Consider the following 22,663-nt stretch of genomic DNA (forward strand, 5'->3'; position numbering starts at 1 on the left):
AAGTAAGTAAAATCAATAATCTCCGGTTATATCCAAGAACTACTTCCTTGCATGTATCACACCTCTGAGTACTTGACTTAGGAAAGAGGTTTGCAAACATTGATACAATGTGTGTATTATAAGAATGCTTGTTTTAATTTTTACTGCTCTCTTCATTTTCAACATATCACAGTTCATTCACTTTGCAAAAAAAAAATGTTAATAGGAGGGTTAAACCAACGACAATACCAATAAGATGCTGTTAGTATTTATTAGAGATTTTTCTTGTTACACTTAATTTTTTCCTAAATTGCATGTGACCCATTATCATTATGCTTGGTGGATAATATACCAAGACAAAATTACCAGTCCATTTTACTCAAGGAGAAAGTCTAAGGTTCCTTGGATTTTATAACACCAAGCTTAGCACAATTTTAAGGAATTTTTCCAGGGCTGCACTTGGTGATTTTTAGGGGTCTATTTTCCCCAGAGGCATGTAAGCACTAAAATTGCATTGGATTGCGTTTTGCTCTCAGTGGGTAACAAAGTGCATAGTCAATGGGTTATTTGCCATTCTTTATTTCCATTTTATGCAGTCACATGGAGGTATCTCTCAGGTGGTTGTTAAAGTTTACAAGACACTCAGGAGCCATCCTGTGCTTTCTCTAAATGGCATTTATAATCTATAACCAAAGGGGTCGTCTATGAAGCCATTGGTGCTGAGCACCTAAATTCTGTCTGCGTTAATTCAGGTTACAGAGATCAAAATCTTATAAGATTCTAGTAAGGGGGAAACTGCGTCATCTATCTAAATATTTATAGGACTACAAACAGAGATATAAAGTCTGATATACATACTGATAATGACAAAACATTTGAAAACAGTATATAGCTGATAAAGGCCTTCAAAATATATAGATCAACTAATAGCAAAAGGGCTGCATAAAAATCACCCAGGTGATTTTGCTAGTCCTTTATTTATCTATAAGAAAAGAATGAAATTTCAGAAATGCAGTATTGCTCTGCTTTCTTTCAACTGGATCTCTCCAATTAACCATCATTATTGTGCTTCACTAGTATGATATTGATGCTCATGACAGGATTCCTAAAACATAGAAAAAGCCAGAAGTTGCTTCTTGAATCATCAACAAAAAGATTAAAATTTTAGTTATATTGGTAATTGTATTTTATGGAGTGGCACCGTGGAACAGAAGAAAGAACACGGGCTTCAGTGTCATAGGTGGTTTTCAATCTTATGAAGGATATTTACTGGTCCTGGGACCTTGAGTAAGCTACATAATATCTCTCTAAGCTTCAATTTCCTGATATATAAAATGGGGATAATACGCAGCTTTAGAAGATATTTCTAAGATTAAATAAGACCAGTAACATATGTAAAATACCAGCACAGAACATGGTTCTAAATAAATCATTCACTAAATAGTACCTTCTATTAAGGCTGATGTCTTCCTATTCTCCGTAAATCAATAACCAATGCAATATATGCAAGGGCCTCTTCATTTTTCTGTCCCTCTTTATTTACCAAAATATGTGATTCATATGACTACCCCATCCCCTAACAGTGACAGGGTACAAAAAGTTTACTGTGGCTTCTTTTTTTATTTTTTTCTATTTTTTTTTAATTTATACAAGAACCAGGGTTCAGGCCAGATGCGCAGGAGGGTGAGAGGATTCATCAGAGACAGAGCGGGGAACAGAACAGGCAGACTGATGAAATACACTGCTGAGGGGAGCAGCGGGCAAGACAGGAGAGGTCTGCCACGCCATGTGGGTTGCTCTGAGGCCGGCAGGGATCGAACTTGCACTGCAGAGGCTGTGGACAGCTTTACAGCACTGCGCTCAGCCACCAGTGCCACCAGAGGAGGCCCTACTGTGGTTTCTTAACACTACATTACATAAATGTGTGGGGGGGGGGAGGAGGAACATTTTCACAAAAACTATTTCTTTAACAATATGCATGGGGAAACAAAGGATCGGAGTCTTCAAAATGGTTAGAAATTGTCCATAGTTCCCATTGTTTTTGGATTTTATATTATTTTTATTACTATATTCTGTAAGTAAAATCCTAGCTGATACTCAAAGTTAGTCGTTCTGACCTTCTTATACCGTTTGGCACTCCAGTCTGGGTCTTCTCCCAGAACTAAGTACTCTTAAGTTCATCCTTCACATACTATATATACATATATACACATACGTGTGTGTATGTGATTTTGTACTTCTAAATACACAAATCCTATCACCATATACAAATATGTTTTGTACTCAAATTATATTCTGTCAAAAATATGCCTTGGAGATCATACTGTGTTAGCATCTTATTTACATTAACCTCTTTAACACTGCTGCATAGTATTCAATATCATGATTTACCAAACTTGAACCATCCCTGATGGGCACATGAACAATTTCTCTGTATTTTTTTACTCTCAGTAAACATCATTTTGCATTTTTCCATTTGGACATGTATAATTGTGAGATAATAGAGGCTACATTAATTTTATTAATCTCTTAAATTCAAAATAAATTGTTTATTTTTTAATAAGTTTCAATTTTTTTTTAAAGATTTTTTTTATGTTTTATTTATACAATAGCTGGGGTATAGCCAGTGGTACGGGTTGGTGAGAGGATTCACCAGAGACAGAGCGGGGAGCAGAACAGGCAGACAGACTGAAAGCACTGCTGAGGTGAGCAGCAGGCGAGACAGGAGGGGTCTGCCACGCCATGTGAGAATCTCCCTGGCTGGCCGGGAATCGAACCCGCGCTGCAGAGGCTGTGGACAGCTTCACAGTGCTGCACTCAACAGCCTGCGCCACCAGGGAGGCCTATCTGTTCATACCTTGAAGTCTTCTTTGAGTCCTTCTGAATTTTAATGTTTTTTTCATTAAGATGTTGCATATTTTTGTTAATATATGATAATTATATTTCCAATTTATCTTCTTTTATTCAAAATACTTTCTAAGTAGCTTTGGTTTAAATATTAAAAGTTAGTGTTTTCTATTTGTTAAATTTACACCTAACTTCCTCACTGAATTCATGTTAGTCTTTCAGTGGGTCCTTTTGATGTTTCAATTGTCAAACCAAATAAAATCACCTGTAAACAGCAGTTTTGTCATTAAACTATCTGTAGTTTCTTTCTCCTGCCTAACAGCATTCGCTACTAACCAGTAATTAAAGAATAGTGGTAGAAACAGATCCATTCCTCATTTTAATAGAACTACCTTTTGTGTTTGCCTTTTAACGATGATGACAGCTTTTAGACTGCAATGGATGTGTTTTATCACATTAAGGGTATATATGTTTATTTTGGTTTTACCAAGAATGGCTATTGAACTTAGCCAAAATGTTTTTAGCATCTAAAAATTTTATTTTAAAATTTATTTAAAAGATTAAATAAATGGGTGTCTTAGTGGAATTTATTTTAATTTTTTTAGATTGATTTATTTATGCGTACAAAAGCTGGGCACAGGCCAGAGGTGTGGGAGGTGAGAGGACTCACCAGAGACAGAGTGGGGAACAGAACAGGCAGATTGACTGAAGTACACTGCTGAGGGGAGCAGCAGGAGAGTCAGGAGAGGACTGCTGTGCCATGTGGGTTGCTCCCTGGCTGGCCAGGGATGGAACTCATGCTGCACAGGCTGCAGACTGCTCCATAGGTTGTGTCTTAACACCTTGTGCCACCAAGGAGGCCCTCTTAATGGAATTTAATTGCACACTTGCAATAAATCTAATTGGTCATGATGTTATACTTTGCTATTTATGTTGTTGGATGTTGTTTATATTTTTATTTAGGATTTTTGTACCTATTTTCATAATTGAGATGACTATATAGGTATTTTATCTGTAATCCTTGACAAATTTCCTATAATGATATGTATTTCATTGAAACATTTAGAAATACTACTTTATGCTCTGGGACAGTTAAAATTGTGTTCAGATGATCTCTGGTGTTCAACAGGCAGCTTGTGCTGTCTCACCAGGGTGGCTGAGTCTATCTCTTCACAACACCACATTAACTGATGTTATGTAAGAAGCTTGCAATCAGCGGTGGTAGCAATACTTAAGCCACAGAAGTTAGCAAACAGATCAGGCTTTTTCTTTTTCTAAAACACAGTTGTTAGACATTTATCAGAATCATCTATAATGGAATCATCTTTTCTCTTAGTGTTTGGTAAAATTTTCCTGTGAAGGCAAGTAGAGGGTGATGTTTTTGGTGGAGGCCATGATGGCTCTGAGGAACTTGATTTTGCCTGTGGACACCAGTCTGTTTCAATTTTCTTTGAATTCTGGAGTCGGTGTAGGGAAATTTTATTTTCCTAGAAAATCATCCACTTGGTCTAAATTAAAGTTTTGTGATGCCTTTTTATTCTTTTAATGTCCTCACATCTTTAAGGCTCTTCATTTTTTAAAAAAAAATTCTACATTTACATTTTCTTTAATTTATTTTGCCTAGATTAGTAATTTAGCTTTTAAAAAAAAAATAGCTTTTGGGTTGCTTATTATATCCTTCGTTTTTTAATTGATTAGCATTGTCACCCAATCTGGGAGGTGCCATGTCTTTTACTTTAGGCCATTCCCAATTATTATGACTATTAGATGTGTGCCAACATGTCCCATCTCTCACCATTTATCCAGTCCACTTATACTTACTGCTCTGGCTCAGAGATAGCTCTGCTAAATGATGCCTGAACCCAGGACAAGGACAGGTATAGGCTGATACACTCAGGAGGCCTAACTTGTAGCTGCTATGAAGCTCCCAGCAATACTCTATGCTTGGACAACTCCTGGAGCCAGTCCTATATTTAGAAATCCCTTGCATTTATTTTAGGCTGAGACAAAACTTTTCAATCCAATGCTTTTATCTTTCAGGTAATTTATGTATTTTCTGATCAAAGTTAGTCACTTCCATTCCCCAGTTAATTACTGGCTTGTGTCCCCAAACCCTACCCTCTCACCAACCCCCCCCCCAACCTTCCCAAAGAGTAAGGTCATATTATTTTTAGCATTTCACCCTACATCTTAAAATGATTTTCTGCCTTAGTCACAGGAAATAGTCTAGAAGATGCTATGTATTTTGGCCTCATATACTGACTTCATCTACAATTTCCATCCCTGAATGCCTCTCCCTCTAGTTACCTAGACATGCAGGCCTCTCCCTTTACTTAACACAAGTACACTCCTAGCTCAGGGTCTTCAACTTGATCCTTCCTCTGCTGGATCACTTTCTCTCAGATATATTCAGGTTTCCACCTCCTTCAGGTTGTTATTCCAATTTGCTCCATTTTGCTAGGTCTGCCTTCTTTGGCTACCACATCTCAATTTAGCAACATGTATTCCCTTGTCTCCTTTGCTGCTTTCATATACATTTAGTACTTATTGCTAACACACTCTATGGTGCTTTTGTTTTTAATCTGTTATCGGTCCTTTCTCGTACTAGGATGCAAGCTCTTTGAAGGCAGAAATTTCTGTCTGTTTTATTCATCACTCTTTGCCATAGTTTTGAAAAGTGCTTGGCACATAATATGTTTTCAATATATAGCTCTTTTTTAAAAAATATATTTTTATTTATTTATTTTTAATTTTTTAAAAGATTTATTTTTATTTATTTATACACGCACTGGGTACAGTCAGAAGCACGGGAGGGTGAGAGAATTCCCCAGAGCCAGAGCGGGGAGCAGAGCAGGCAGAAGGGCCAAAGTACACTGCTGAGGGGAGCAGCGGGAGGTAGGAGAGGTCTGCGTGCCATGTGCGACCCTCCTCCAGTGGCCGGGGAGCAGCCAGGGATCGAACTGGCGCTGCAGAGGCTGCGGGCGACCCTCCTCCAGTGGCCGGGGAGCAGCCGGGGATCGAACTGGCGCTGCAGAGGCTGCGGGCAGCTTCGCAACCCAGCGCTCAACCACTGCACCACTGGGGAGGCCCTCAATATATAGCTCTTAAATTAACAAATGTAGAGGGATTCAAAGGGGGAAAAGGAGGCTGTGGGAAAAGTTCACTGTACTGTTTTAATGTTTCAGACCCTTACTCAAAAGAGTGGGTCCTTTGTCCTCTAGGGAAACAATTCACCAAAGAAAGATAGGTGTAGTTGAACCAGGCAAGGCTTTATTAGAGAGACTCACACAGGAGGGAGTCAGTGCTGGAAAGGAGAATATAGCAGGACTCCTTGAAGAGAGTTAGGGGGAGATAGTTAATAGGTAAGTCTACGCTGCAGGGAGGAGGAGGGCAGTATAGTAGCTTACTTTGGACTGGGCTCTGCTTGGGCATCCATGGAGGGATTACAGTCAAGTTACACAGGTGGAGTCTAGGCCTTCTCCCTCCAGGAAATAGTGAGATGATCATTAATCAGGATCTAATGCTTTTTACCTACCATGGCATCTCATGGGCAGCGTGGAGGGCAAATCTTTTGGACAGACCTCTCAGTCCATGATTTACTACACCTGTTCGAACAGGACTTGGGGCAACACATCCTACCAGCTAGAAATTTCCTTTACCTAGGTTTTCTCATTAGTTCTTGTACTTATTTTACTGTCTCCCAGGGATGCCAGCATTCACTGCCCTATCTAACCTGTTCTCCAGGGAACCTAGCCTATTTGATTTGTTTTCTATCTAAAGTAAACTCCAGGAAGATTCTAAGGGAACCAATGAAGAAAGGGAGAAATTAGACATAAGGAAGCTCTCTCCTGAGAAAAATTTTTTGGGGAGCATGGTTTATAAGTTTCCTTAATCAAAAACAAAGTAAGGGACTTATCCTCTGATTCTCCTTGATTTGGGAGAAACTGATGAGGTCTAGCAAGATAAATAAAGGAATAAGGAGCTAATCCACAAGAGGGAAGGCTATTTTATTGCTCTTATGCAGATGTCTGTCCTTACAACACAGGGTAATTTTTTTCTTTGGAGGAAGGCGGGACTAGGGGTAAGGGAGCAACAATTTAAATTGGGAGCAATCTCTAGACAGTCTGTGTTGGGGAATTAGCAATGCATTGTTTTCCTGGCTCCCCACCCCATCTTGTCTTTTAGTTGAGAAACATTTGCCCTGGAACAGCACACAGAGTTTGCATTAAATCCTCCCTGAGGATAGAACTTTGACCCCACAGACCAAGGAAGCTACAAATGGAAAATTCCTAGTTGCTATACTCTTTCATTTTCATGCTAATGCTTTTGCAGAGAGAATTTAAAGAAACAGATGCATAAGAATAATGAAGAGTAGAGGACTCAGAACTCCTCTGACAATAATGGAATGTTTTACCAGCTTGGGCTTGTATCTATCTGTGCTTGCAGAAGTCCAGAGGGGTCAGGGTGAAACCCTAGTTTCATTTAATGAAGAAGCTGAACTAGTATTGACACAGAGAACCCTGGATCTGGGTTCCAAATCCTAACTGTGTTTGAAACTTGAGTACATTTCATTTCACTTTCTTTAGGCCACAGTACTCAACTCTCAAAGGCAAAGGGGCCTATCTATAGTAAAAGGCCTCGGGGAGTGGTCATTTTCCAGTGTCCCCTGTCAATCCACACCTGAGTTCAACAATACTCTTCCTTTCCTTAAATCCTTAAATCCAACCTAAATGGTGCCCATTGTATTTTTAACTTGCGGCCCCTCTCCATCCACCCCCTGCCCAATCACCCCTGCTGCTACCTCCCTTGTTTTTAGTGCAACAAGAAAAACTTATCATTTCCTTAGAATGACTTCATCCTGGGTACAAACTACTCAATCAGAAGACCTATAAGAGCACTTTACTCTACCAAGTCAGATAGTCTCAGCATTCTTCTCTTAATATACAAACAGAAGATGTATTTTACTGCATCTTAGGCAAAGAAGCTAATCAGAACCCCTGCTTTAAGTTATTTCACACACACACTGACCAGAAATTAAACAAGAATTCTACTTAGTTTCTTCCCAAGTTCTCTTTCACACTCCAAACCCCTCTGTCTCCACCCTCCAGTCCCACCCAGCACACCATCCCAACCAGAGAGAGTTCCTCCAGGTTTGTTATCTATACAAGTGGTTTCATTCCAGTGGCTACAGACAATCTTTATATTCAAAGGGCAAAGGAGCAACAATTGGGAGGAAATTTTTAGCCAAAAGATAGGGGAGGGATGAATTGTTTTGAAAATGCTTTTGTGTCAAGTACATATTTTTCTCCCAGGTTGGAGGCTTATGTGATGTGACTCTGAGAAAGTTCTTAGACATTTGTAAGGAGATGGTGGGAGGTGTAAAGCCTTCTTTTTTTTTTAAGATTTATTTATTTATGTATACAAGAGCTGGGGTGCAGGCCAGAAATGTGGGGAGATGAGAGGATTCACCAGAGACAGAGTGGGGAGCAGAACAGGCAGATCTACTGAAATACACTGCTGAAAAGCAGCGACCCCTCCCAAGGGGCAGGATAAACCCAGCTCTCCTTCCTACTTGCTTTCAGTTCAGTTCTCACTTTCATCCAAGGCTGCTTCCCTGTCCTTCAGCCTCACTCATCTGTCCTTTCCCCACACTTTCACAGCTATGTTACCCTCTTTCATCTCTCTATAGGGACTTACTTCTCCAATTAGACTATAGGATTCCTGAAGGCAGAACCCACAGCTTCTTGTGCATCTCCCACAACCCCTAGTATAGGGTTCATCTAAAAAAAATAAATAAAACAAACCATAGTTGGCTGACTGATTGAAGAAACAGAAATAGGTCCCCGAAGTGACCTGAAGCATATGGAATTCTGATTAAGGGAACTGAAAAGTCAAAAGCCCACTACCACACCCTTTATAAAGTACACACATCCCAACAAATCCAAGGTTATTGGAAAAATAACAGCCCTCTCCCGTGACCAACCCCAAGCAGAAATTTCATTAGAATGGATAAAGAACCAGAGTAGTAAATATTAATGGCTGGAAGGGGGAAGCTGGAGGACAGCAGGCTGAGCTGAGCAGGTGTTCACCTCACTCATTTTCAACCCGTTTGGAGCCAACAACGTCATCATTTGGCCTTCTTGAGCTCACCGACAGGCCATTTTTCATGATTTTACCATTTCTGGCCAAATGCAAACTTTTTAATTAAATGTACCACATTATTCCAGATGTTTGTTTATTTGTTCCAAAAAGGTTGTAAAATCTCTACATGAGGAAAAGCCTGGGGCAGGGGTAAAGTTTTCTACAAGAGACAGGGAAATGAATGTATTGAAAGAACTGGGACTGAGAAGTTAATGCCCACAGAGCTCTCAGAAGAACAATCTAGACCAGAAGCACTGGCTACAAATAGCTCTCCTCCAGAAACCCAGGATTCAGGAATAAAACAAACTGGGCATCTAATAGTTTTCAAAAGAACATAGTTCATCTTGAGCCAAAGAATGGAATGAGAACAAATTTTTGTGGCTGCTTTGCCTGCTTATTGTATGTTTGTTCCTGTTGCCACAAGCTTCATTTCATTAATTCCAGCAGCCTTCCATTTAACAGGCCAGATTATATATAGTTTATGCATGAGTGGTAGGGGAGACTCGTGCGACGGGGGAAGCACAAGAGGGGGTACAGGCGGAGACCACAGCTTCCCAACCACCAGGCTGGCTTCCTCACAGCCTTCTGTTCGCTAGCACTCTCTGTCCCTAAATATAATCAGTCATTTAGTCAGTCTATTGCATTTGCTACTGAATGTTTTTCATATTCTTTCCCTGTTCTCTGTTCCCCAAGGCAGTTAGCCACTCCAGGCCTTCGTCTTCAAATGTTAGATTATTTCAACATTACCCTAACTGCACACTGGGCTCTAAATTTTGGTTTCAAAAGCCAGTGTCAGAAATACTTTGAATAACACAGGGAGGAAATGCACTGGCTACCCATTTCCTCTGATGTCCAAGCCAGGACACCCTGTGACCAAACCATCAGCAACCTCAAACAGCAACTCCATAGTAGCCATCAGGTTCCCTTTACATCACCCCACCCCTGCTCCACTGGCAGTGTCCTGGCCCCAGCTGTCCTTCCCATCTGTTACCAAGTTGTTTCCTAAATTACCTTTGCTAGAAACCTGTTCTTTGGAGGCAGTACAGTCTACAGTCACAAAGCCTGGTGTCAAGAAATGGAAAGCTTCTAAAACTGGATCAAACTCAAATCTAGGCTCTTCTCTATCCAATTCCCCCTGCACACTACTTACAGATTAACAACCCCATCATTCAGCTTTAAATTAAATCTAGACTCATCTGCCTATTCAATAGGTCCATGAGATGGACCTGACCTACATAAATAACCTTATTTCTAAACTTTTCCCAAAATGGGTCCCATCTTCCAGTCAGTTCCATCTATTTTTCACCTGTGAACAGCTTCTTTCACCATTTCCCTTTTTTGGGAACACTGTGCTTTTGCCCTACACCTACCCATGCCCTACATGTTCTTCAAAGATAGAGGTCAACATCCTCCAAATAGCCATGGCTCACTATTCTGGCCTGTACCAATTTCTATCTTTTCTAAACATTTATAATACTTACAGCTTTTGCCCAGTAAAGCAACTCATAATTATGTAACATGTAATACAGAGTTTGGTTGGCACTGCTTCAGTTTTGGTATCTCCACAATCTAATATAAATTCCATGTCCTCTATTTCTGAAGTCTCCACAAACCCTAACATACACTTTGTGCATAGTGGGTACTAAAAAAGTCATCCCGGAAGCATCCTTGAATGGGAGTGCCCAGAGAAGTTCCTGTCATTCACCCTATGGCCCAGCTCTTTGCTGCAAGGGAAGAGAGAAGAAATAGTCCATGATGCCAAAACTTCAGGACACTTGGAACTCTCAACCTGTCAACACCAAGTCATAGGTACATGTTTAAAGACATAGGTATATGTTTTACCATTTGGACAGCAGCTGGAGAGAGGTTGTCCTCATGCTTGCTCATCTTAAAGAAGATTACTTTGGGGAGTAGGGGGTGATTCCATTTTTCCCTCCTTGCTTTGCTTCCAGAACAGAAGAACCAAATTCACAATGCTTCTGCATCTGTAAGTACACTACAATTCTTCCCAAAGAGTAGAAAATAAAGCAATCCCGAAGACTGCAAGTGAAAAATCATCCTTGGAGAAAAAGGATAGGAAATGGACCCCTCCGGATTTCAAATGCTTAAAGGAGGTTGCTTAAAGTTCCTGGCTAAAGTCCATGCCAGTCTTGGTAATAGCCTAACAGATTCATCCATCTTCAGATTCCACTTGGCTTGCTCTTCCATCACTGCCACCTTCCCAGACAGTGTGCGCACACATGCACATCTATCTATATATATGCGGAAGTTTTAATCTACACTGCCCTCCATTCCAATCCACCCAGCCCAGCTCAGTACAGAGAGAAGCTATTGACCCTGCAAAGCAGCAGGGAGATGAATTTGATGACCCAGACTAGAGTTTTTAAACCATTTCAGCAAGGTCTAGAATCAAAGGAAAGTACAATTTATTCAGCACTTAGTAAAGTCCTTTTACTTTAGAACAGTGCGCACACACTGAAAATAGACTCCCACTGCCACACAGATAAAATAAACCTGTCAACCACTACTGTCAAATCACTAGTCACCTCGATTAAATAAAGGAAACTTTAGCATCTCTCAGCATCTGAGAATTCCACCAAGATTATAAGCCCATAAAAGCATTATGAAGGAAAGAAAACTAAAGTAATGGGTTCTGTTAAAAATGTCATCAGAGGAAAGCATTTTACATAATTAGAAAATGCTAATAATAGCTCTGTACAAGGAATCAACACACTTCCCCCACACAGCCAGGGCAAAGCCATGGCATGGATCTGAAAGAGGGGAGCAGAGGCCATGTGTGTACTTGGCAGGACCCACAGAAGGAATGTGTCCTCGTCCACCCGGAGGCCTTCCTTGCCAATTGCCAATGTGATTTTCTTCTTTTTCTTTCCTTCCTCCCTCTCTCCCTTTTTCCCTCTCCACCCCACCTCACCCACTCCCCGCCCCCCCCCCCGCTAGTTTTTAATATACTTTCCATGGAGGAAAGTTGCATCTGTCATGTTTCTTTCAATCTTAAATGAATCGGTGATGTTTTCTGGAAGTCGAGTGATTGTTAGTACCCTCCAAAGTCTAATCAAAATATTCCAGAAGAGCAAGGCAACAAATAAACAGGCTGCCTAGTCACAGGATCTAATCTCAGGTGAGACATCCCTAACAAAGCCTCCATAGCCATCAGACTGCTGACTCTATCTTTCTAAATGGCCAATGAGAACTAACATGCAAAACAAAACAGACCCCTTGATACTGAAGCATTAAGAGAACCTAGATCAATGCATCTATTTTCTTTGAGATTTTGCTATTATTCCGTGTAGATTTTATTTATAATGATCAAACTTTCTTAGCTTTCACCTTCCTTGTGAGTTGACCTGACAAGATGGTAGGAATGGAAAATAGAAAAAAAAAAAATTGATTGGCTGAAAGAAACGGATTGCCTCCAAATCCTACAAACCTAAACCAAATTGTGATAAACAGTTTGGTTATCAAGCAGCCCTGTTTTGAGCCCTCCGAAAGCAGTCTGCTTGCCGGCATACAGATCTTCTGGCTGACATTCTCCCCTCTCACACATCTTCTTCTGCATTGCCATATCTTCACACATATTCATTTGATTTTCCTCGTATTCATTTCACTTTGGTTTATTTAAATAGTTGAAGCGAAAATGTTTGTATTGATGACTTCTGTAAAAATGCATTATATGCTATCCGGGTTAAAACTGTTCAGAAAAGGCCCTCCCTGGTGGCACAAGGGGTTAAGCACCCCACTATGAAGCAATCCACAGTCTCTGCAGCACAAGTTCGATCCCTGGCTGACCAGGGAGTTACCTACATGGCATAGCAGACCTCTCCTGTCTCACCAGCCGTTCCCCTCAGCAGCGTGTTTCAGTCAGTCTGCCTGTTCTGCTCCCCGCTCTGTCTCTGGTGAATCCTCTCATCCCCCACACCTTTGGCCTGTACCCCAGCTCTTGTATGCATAAATAAAGAAAGAAAGAAATAAAGAAAGAAATAAAAACTGTTTAGAAAATACAGATAAAAAAATACTTGCAGGTTTTTTTTTCTGTCTTTTTCTTCTTTTTTGGATGGCACACATTGAGCTCCTTCATGGAGATATACAGAAAAATCAATTGCTAAGCACAAATGCAACTGACATTAAAGAAACTGCAAACGATAACTAATTATGATAAGTTGCTATGTAAATTACTCAGTGACAGTCCCAGCAATCAATTTCAAACACAAATATACCCAGCCCCTGGTTGGAGGAATGGATGAGCACCTAACAACTGTGTCAATAAAAATAATGGCACAACTTCCAACGCGAGCTGGATGGTTATCAAATCCCTGCAGGTTTCCTAGCAGTTCCTTGACTTCTTACTTTTTTTCATACATTTTCTTTTATACATATAAGGTCCCATGTTTACTATGGCAAGCTAATTATGAAATATCTTCCAGACTATGTAAATATCAGGAAAAAAATAATAATCCTGAGATGTTTCACTGGGTTTGCAATTGCTTTGCAAGATGTGTATGAAAGCAAACTGGAAGGGGGCCCTCAGTATGCTAGCTCTTGGTGAGTCAGGATTATGGCAGAGGTGCTAGATGTCTGTTTTAACCAGACATCATTACTACCCTCTTTTGAAAGTGTTGTTTGTAGTGCAGAGGAAGAACTGAAACCTACATTTTCCAGAATCTCCTTGCTATGGGTTTCTAGGTTAGAGAGTTGACCAAAGAGAGACAATGGAGTATGACTGGGAAATCTGAAGAGGAGCAGCAAGGCAATGGCTGGGAATTCCCAATATTTGAAGCAATGAACATTTTGAGGACTCCCTCCTCTACACACATACCTCTTTCCAACCCTGTTGGTGCTACAAATTGAGAAAGACCATAAGAGAATCTCACGTGTTCCTGAGATATGCAGAAATGTTTCAGCAAGCTCTTGAGAATCCCCTGCCTCACTGCTAAAGCTGAGACTAGGTGGCATCTTCACTGCTTATAAAAGCCTCTCTTTCCTCATATTAAAACCCTTCATAATTTGAACACACATTGACGTGTCTTCTATTTTCCCTGTCAGAATTCAGACTGATACCATAGCATTTTCCCTTTGGTTTTTTAAACTTTCTAAGCTCCTGAATTTATACAAGGTGGGGGGGGCCGGGGAGGGGAGTGGTGAATCAGGGAGTAACAGAATTTTTTGGACAGAAATAGGCAAGAATGTTGTACTTTACTGTAGCTGTAGCCTCAGCATAGGCTTCGGAAATTCATCCCCATCATGGACACTTCCTGGCTGTCCCTCTCCCTGTACTATTTCTCTCCTCTCCAGCACAATGCCACAGTGAGTCCTGCCTGTACTTGCTCAGTACGTCCTGTGTGAAGGACAAATGTCAAGGATGGCCTGGAAATCAGGGACACAGAACTCCGATTTTTTTCCTTCCTTCTGTCACTGAGTGACTCGATCTCCCTCAGCAGTTCTTGCTGTCACCTTCTGTAAAATGGGAATGATTAATACTTACCTTCCTGATGTTATAGGGCTGTCTCCAGGATAACATGATCTATCCTCTAAATAGAAGTGTTTTCTCCAAAAGCCACAAGGTCTATATAAAAGCAAAGTCTATGTCTAACCGTTACCAGATAAAGAGTGGTAATACTTGGTGTGAAGGGGTCTGTGCTGAGCATATTTAGAGACATTTTGCCAACATTTCGACATGTCAACTTTATAAATAGACACCCACTGATGACACAGTATGTAGATTGGTACCAGGTAGCAACTGAGACGATTAATACAGCCCTTTTCCCCTGATACTCTGATGACATGCTCTGACCTAGGGCAAGACTCTCAGAGATATTGCAAGGGTAAAACCTGCATATACAAAAAAAAAAGTGTATATTACAACCTATGTCTTACAGAGAGTAAGTCCCTTCTTTAAGAGCTTCTGTTCTTAAAATAATTTCATTAGTTGCTTCAGTTTATCCTATTCCCTTCTTACCATCAAAACACCAAAGCTTGGAAACTATTAAAGTAACTACCTACTTGGAAGTTACACTATGTGGCTAAATGTCATCTGACAATGAATCAAAATAGTTAGGGTCCTGTCCTTGATGAGTTGAGTTTGGGGAAGGAGCAGGATAAAGTTCTGAGGTCCATAGGATTGACCTTCTCCTTCAGTGTGTAATCACCCCCAAAGGAAGACAGGGCTCCTTTCTGAGACACAATCAATTTACCTTACAGAAATATTTAAGTTACTGACTTTGTCCTGGGTTTCTATCACTTGTCGTGTACTGAACAAATATTTACTGAGTTCCAATTAAACAAGAGGGTCCATATCAGGCACTTCAGATACAATAGTGAACCAACAGATACAATCTGCTTTACCCCCTTATCTTCCCCACCCCCAAAAAATTATAACCTATCTAGGAAAACAGCCCCCAAGTCGGGAAAACTGGCCTAATATGAATGTGTAGGTTGGCACCAGAGGAATCCTCTTGAAGCTGTGATGTTTAGTCTGGACGTGGAAGAATGAGTAGGAGTCAGAGATGTTAAAGAGAAAAAAGTTTAGATTTTGTACTGCCCTTCACGGAACTTTCTTTTATGAGGAGCTGAAGACATACAGGTACCCGCCCTCTCTCGTACAAAGCAAGGTATGAACAGATACACTAAGAGGATAGAAACGACCACTTTAACTACCTCAAGAAGGGGGAAAACTCAATATAGATAAGATCAGGAAAAACTTCATGAGGGAAGCAGAAAGTATCACACATTACTAGCTCTATGATGTATGGGTTATCTATAAGTTAAAGATGGAAAAAGAGAATCCTCTATTGTCTGATCATTATTCTGGGCCCAGACATTCTTTGCATTTCAATCCACAGTCTCTAGGACATGAAACTTGGGCCTATCATAACTGACATTGGAAGTTACATAAAAGGACAAGTAAAGGGAAAATGGCATGTGTGGAAAAATAGCAATTTGCACATGAACTACTGCCCCCCAGTTTGTGTAGTTGTTGGTGCGGAATGAAAAGAGATTGGGAACTGGATGACTCAAAAATGATTTGCAAATAGAACTTCCACTAAGGATTTTATAGACTAAGTTTCAGACATCAGAAAGAATTTCTTTTGGGCAAGAATTGATATAATCTGTCCTCACAATGTGCAAATAACTCTCTGCATAAGTGTTTCTAAACTATTCCACAAATGTACTCACAAATAACACTCAGTTTGGTGATTTATATGATCAGAAATTTAGAATAACTATAAAAAAAGCAAGATGTCATTAACTGGTTCTATTCTTGGTGCCAAAAAATATGACTTTCCTCATTTGTCAATGTATGATTTATGCTAAACTAAAAGATGACAGTTTTATCTTCTCTCTATATAAATAAGTCCAATAATCCAGCTTTAATGATTATCTTTGGCTCTCTCTGTTCTGGTCTTTACCCAACTTAGGGCCAAAAAACTGGTGATGGTCTCATGAAGTAGACTTACATTTTTTTCAACATCCAAATCCTTAGCACTAAACAGGCAACCAATATATTACATGTGTAGGGATATTCCTCAGTACAGTTGAGATGTCTGTAATTGGCTCCTTTTAGATAACATTTTTACCACTGATTTGGGGCTCTGGTTCTATCCAAGGGCACCTTTTTTCACTCTACCCTCCTTTAGCATTTTTGTATACTCCAAATATTACTCAAAAATATCTTCCAAACACATTGTCTTACATTCCCTTTTTTAAGATTCAGATTTCTCATTTTATTGTTTTAATACCAGATGAGCATTGTCCTACTACTGTGATTGTAATTTATCTAATCACTTCCTTCTGTTCTGAAATCTCAATTTCAAGTCCAGATCAATTTTTACCAGTGGACTTTAGGGTTCTAAGACTTTAGTTCCTATGAGTGTAATCAACAGTCTACAAAGAGTAAATTTACCCTTATTTAATACAAGTGGTTTCTGAAACCAAAAAATAAATCCATAAGGAGATGATGCTAGGGTTAATTTCTTTTCCCTTCTAGAAATGATATTATTGTTTCTCTAAGAGAATTCCAAAAATCACACTCTAAAGGCATATACTCCAGACCCTCATAAGCATATTCAATAAAGGAAACCTGCATGCAACACTAAATACTGCATCATCACCTATTTATCTTACTATAAGCCAAACTGATTTTCATAAAATTTACACTTAATGAATAGAATTACAACAAACTGAAACTGAGCCAACATATGTTAAAATGTAGAAAAATTTTATGGAGTCGACATCAAACAGGCAACACAGACCACATCACAGACATGAGATCCTGCATTACTCTTTTCATTGTTTCCTGCAGAATGTAACTATATAAGTATATCTTTTGCCAGCACCCACATGTCCTCTTAGAGGGCCAGCTCCACCACCTTCTGTGCATCTCCCCAGCCTTTGCTCCTAACTATCCATTTTACAACGTAGCTGGGAGGATGACAAAGCTGGAACAGTCCTTATTCAGTGTTCCCTACATACACAAAGGCAATTTCCTCTTTGGGGAGATGATGTTTAAAGTGAGTGATGACCTCGATCTAAGTCTGTTTTCACTTATCTTTGGATGGGAGATTCACAACTGGGAGACATGGCTGACATCATAACTAGGGTAAAACAAGGTACACAAGTTACACTATGTGGCATTTTTCTGTCCTAACCAACTTCAACAAATGTGACTACAAAGAGTTCAGGCCAAGCAGTCAGGTTAAGGGATATGACATTCTTTAATTATATTCCACACAACTCTAGACATGGCAAGGTTTTACAAGAACTGAGTAAACCAAATTAACGTTCCCAGGCTCAGAGAATTCAGGGAAAACTGTAATTGACTTTCTCCAATGTTGCCAGGCACACTGAAATTCTTTTTCACAGTAACGCAGAGTTCATTCATTTTGAAATTACAGATTTCAACTATAACACTCCCAAACAATGATGCTTTTACAATTATTAATGAGTTTCCAAATTTCTTGCCATCATTTTTCTGGAGGTAACCATTTATTTAGTAATTTTTAAGTACTAAATGTCCTTATTTAAAGAAAAAAATCATAAAATTGTATTATACCATGGATTTATTTGCCTTCCCAGTAGACTGCCAGTAAATTTTGTTTAATATGAGTTAAAATCACTAGGTTTGACAGGTATGGTTTTCTCATCAAGGACTTAAAAAGCACCGAGTTCCTTCTCAAGTGCCGAGGCAGCAATAATGAGCCCAGAGCTCTACATAACCAAGTGTCCCTCTGTGCAACCACTGAGAGCAATAAAAAGTTTAGTTCCTACCTCTGTGGCTGGTGAGTTCTCTGGAAGCAGAAGGCAGGGGTGTATAGTGGCACTCCGGAGAGGCAACAACACTGTCACTGGAATCCTGTGTGATAAAAACAAATATCCACCATGAAGCATCACCAAATGCTAAATGCCTTCGCTTACCAAACATTTATCCATGGGATCTGGGTCTGGAGGAACACTGTCAACCAAGACTCAGGTATACAATACAGGAATACAACCAAGACTTAGGAAGCAAGAGCTGTCTGTGTTGAGATAATATTCTGGTAAGTGGAAGACAGAATACAAAATGTTGAGGTGCCTCGGTAATGATGGATGGGCTCTGAGACAAGGGGATGGTTTGTTCATTGTGCTGCACTGAGAAAAGGAAGAGGTAGGAAATAGAGAAGTGGAAAGCAGGGAACAGAGTGGATTTAGATTTCTGTCACAGGCCTTCTTCAGTAATTCCCACTAATGAAATCCTCACATGAGTAGATTTTTATGGACATCCAGTAATGAGACTGAACTTTGGCCCCAGGATGGATGGGGCCTGATGGCCTGGAGACAGTGAGAGGCACAAGATTTAAGATAGGAGCATGCATAACCAGATGGAAGGACAGAAATTGTTGCAAACCTTACAACGGTGTCTCTGGCTAAGTTTATCAATATTACCTTGATATTGGAAATTGAATGGTTGTCTACAAAACTTTGCCATTCTAAGACTTAAATCACATGAAAAACATCTATGAAGATGCTTTTGATGGTTCACAAAGAGCACTTTAACCACCATACTGTATATGGGGTGACCCAGACTGATAACAACCTCTTTATTCAATTCTACATCCATGGGGGTTCAGGGCAGGAAGAAAGGGCTATGACTGTGGGGTCCACTGTCACTCAGAACTGATGACAGGTAAGTCACATTCAGACTCTGGCTGCTTATAGCAAGAAGAATCACCATTGCAACTCTGACTGAGAATTCTGAATCAAATGCTACTTTTCTTTTAATATCCAAAAAAGAGCATCTGCTAGGATCAAAATCCTAAGCTTACAACCTTTCCAAGCTTCATGAAAAAGTAAATTTCATTAATGCTACATTTTTCTTTTTGGAATAGGAAATACATTCTATGGGATATATTTGCCCTGCTAGGGGCAGACTTTTTCTCCAAAGAGATTATCTACATTATAGGAATCAAAACTAAGTAGGAGATTAGACCTACTGGCTAGAAAAACCCTTTAAACCCTGGTTCTGACATTTGAGATGTTTGATTAAGCAGCTTTCAGGGGAGACTTATAGAAAGAGTTCTGAATGGAGCAAAATCAGAAACAGTGTCCCTAAGGTAGACAGATTTCAGGTAGCATTACTTCACCCCAGCTCCAAGGGAAATATATGGTGTTTAAGCTTGACCCAAGGGTATCGGGTCCAGCTAGATAAAAGTTCAGTCACAAAAAAGAATGTTTTAAAAAGAACATAAGACTTGCTAGATACTACATCATTAGATATTTACAATACTGAAAAAATATAAAAAGAGTAAGAAATCAGATTAAAATTCAAATACTAGAATCATAATGTGTCTCTCCATTTGGCATTCAGGGTTTTGCAATTCCTACAGGAAGAGACACAAGGACCATGTTCTGTATTGTATCTATTCAATGCTTGAGGAGGGGGTGGAGGGAGGCAGGGGGAGAGGAAAGAAGGGAGGGAGAGAGGGGGGGAGAAAGAGAGAGAGAAATAGAGAGAGAGAGAGAGAGAGAGAGAGAGATGGGATGGAGGCATGGGGGCATCCTCCACATATCTAAAAGACTTCTTCTTCTGCAAGAGGTCATAGAGTCTATTGGTGTTTCCACTCACCTCACTGCTTAGAAGGCCTAAAATTCTGGTATGAGTTGTAAGTTACTGGATTGTGATATTTCTTAGTATTTTTAATCTCAATTTGGGCTGTTGACAATTTGATGACAGCTTTTCCTAAAATTACTAGAAAAAAACACCTTTCAGCAAATACCTCTGACTGGGCAAAACATTAGACTTTTATAACCAAGAGTAAAATAGCTATTTAGTTTTATTTCCAATTGTAGTCAAAGAAAAAATTGTGTGGCTTGAGTTCTGTTTTGCAGTCATCATTCTATGCCTAGCATTTAATTGCATTTCTCCTCAATGCCCATTTATAAACTCAAGTCATGGAAAAGAATCCTGGAAAAGTACAATTTTGAAACTACATTTTTTAGCGAGACTTCAAATGGATGGATGTTTAGGCAAACTTCTACAAATGAGGATTCTAACTACAGCCCTTTGGCTTGGCTTTTGTCAAAATGAAGACCACCTGACCTTTTCAAGAGTGATATACACATGTGTTACTCTGAGTGTTATACTTATAATCATGATTTGGAAAAGCACAAATATCATATGAAGGAAATGGACAAGATAATGTCCTCAATTTGCACACTGTCTTTCCAATAATAAAAAACTCCTCTTGAAACTGAAGCATATGAGTATAAAAGAAACAAATGGAAACATTTTGGTAATTTCTTTTAACCTGGCTTAAGAGGATCTGTCTAAAATAGGAATAGGGAAATTTGGGTAAATCTTAATCTTCAGAGCCACAAACAGTCTCAAACTTGAATCCTAGCCATATTTTCTAACTATCAATGGCAAAGAATTTTTAGTCTTTAAATCACTCCTGTTAAGAGATATTTGTAATATCTGTAATAAAATATCAGTATCCAGAATGCATAAAGAATGTCCCTATATAAATATTTAGTAGAAAAAAAAATGATCAAAAGAAATATCAGGTAACTTAAGAGAAAATCTGAGTGAGGTATGCAAAGAGAAGATGATAAAATTAACTGGTCCTATGGGCAAGACAAATTAAAATAAGGGTTTTGGGGTTTTTTTTGCCTATCACATTGGCAGACATTTAAGTCACATAGTGACAAGTGGTATGGAGAATAAAGAGAAATAAAACTCTTCTCATACCTAGCCAGTGGGAATAAACATTAGTTCAAGTACTTCAGAGAATAATTTAGCAATATTTAATAATATTGAAAACTGGTACACCAATTCCATTAAAATACATACACAATGGAAATTTTCATTTAGGTCTGTAGGGTGGAACATAAAACAATGTTATGACAGCATTATTTGGAACAGAACAAACTGGAAATAATTCAATTGTCCATCAATAAGGAAAATGGATAATGTTGTGTATTTATGTGATAGAATAATATTTAGTAATGAAGAGCAATAAATCTGATTTATTTATTTATATCAACTTGAACAGATCTAAAAACTAAACACAGTGAAAATTCAAGTTGCAAAATGATAAATGTATACATAACTTATGCAAATGCATATAGTTCTTTGATCTCATGGGTGTATGAAAACATATAAACATTACAAAAGTTAAACACAGATCATAAAAATGGGCATCTCTGTTAGGGGACTGGGAAATAGAATGGGGACTAGTGGTATGGGGGAACTTCAGTTTTATATAGGAGGCTATTTCTGTATTTTAAAGACAAGACTTGAAACAAACATGTCAAAATACTAAAAACTATAAACATTGTATGGTAGCTACATGCATTTTAAAATTTTTCTATGTTTTTTAAATTTCTCAAAATTAAACATGAAAATTGAAAAACAAAGGCTCCTGTTTCCTCTCTCTTCCATTCGGTCACATGTTGATAGGAGCCCATAATTGGAGGGAAATTTCCTGTAACAATTGCCCAGTACTCGCATGACATGGATTAATGCCATCTCTGGTTGACTTCTTATGACGAAATATTCCATTTCTGTTTCTTCTAAAGCTACTGAGTATGATGAGAGAGTGGAAAGACTTGCTAATAGTAAATATGTAGCCCCTTCAAACCAAGGTTTGAGATACTCAATCTAGCCTTGTAAACACTCTGCTGAAGATTTGTCAATGCACACTGAAGGTTTCTCTGATCTTCTCTTACAATTGGAGAGCTGCTAATAATTTTTTAAATTCACATCAATAATGATAATAGTCACTAATCTACTGCTCTCTGCAGTTTCCATTATGCAGGAAGGAAGGTAAAACTTTGGCAACCTTCCTGGAAAAGATTCAATGAAAGTACAGCACCGCCTACGAGAGACGTGCGAAGTGAGAATTTCACTCAGCGGTTACTGAAAACAAATGTCTTTGGATGAATGTGTAAAATTCAAGCCCCTTCCCATTGGGTGTATTCTGTGGAAACCTGCATTCCAGTGGATATTTCTGAACATCACGGATGCCCTGAAGGAACATGATACAGACCGCAGGAGGAGAGACTTGGCAGGCTTCAAAACAAGAAGGGGGCAGCTACAAAGTTGTTTAATAGCCATAAATCTCCCACTATTTTTCACAAAATACCATCTAAGACCACAGCTCCACAACTCATTCCCCATCACTCAGCTCAAGTGGAGCGCTTTGGC

At 39.3% G+C, this 22,663-nt stretch overlaps 1 protein-coding gene across 2 annotated transcripts in view; it reads right to left on the bottom strand.

Moving 5' to 3' along the window:
* The window catches only part of LRMDA (leucine rich melanocyte differentiation associated), a 975,008-nt gene that overhangs the window by 170,135 nt on the left and 782,210 nt on the right, over positions 1 to 22,663 (bottom strand). For both annotated transcript variants that reach the window (XM_054690432.1, XM_054690431.1), the window contains exon 6: positions 18,250 to 18,334. In XM_054690432.1, coding sequence (XP_054546407.1) covers positions 18,250 to 18,334 — 85 coding nt within the window. The remainder of the gene's footprint in view (positions 1 to 18,249; positions 18,335 to 22,663) is intronic.

The sequence above is a fragment of the Talpa occidentalis genome, unplaced genomic scaffold (assembly GCF_014898055.3).
Source record: "Talpa occidentalis isolate TD23 unplaced genomic scaffold, MPIMG_talOcc4v2.1 talOcc4.8, whole genome shotgun sequence".
NCBI classification, from domain to species: Eukaryota; Metazoa; Chordata; class Mammalia; order Eulipotyphla; family Talpidae; genus Talpa; species Talpa occidentalis.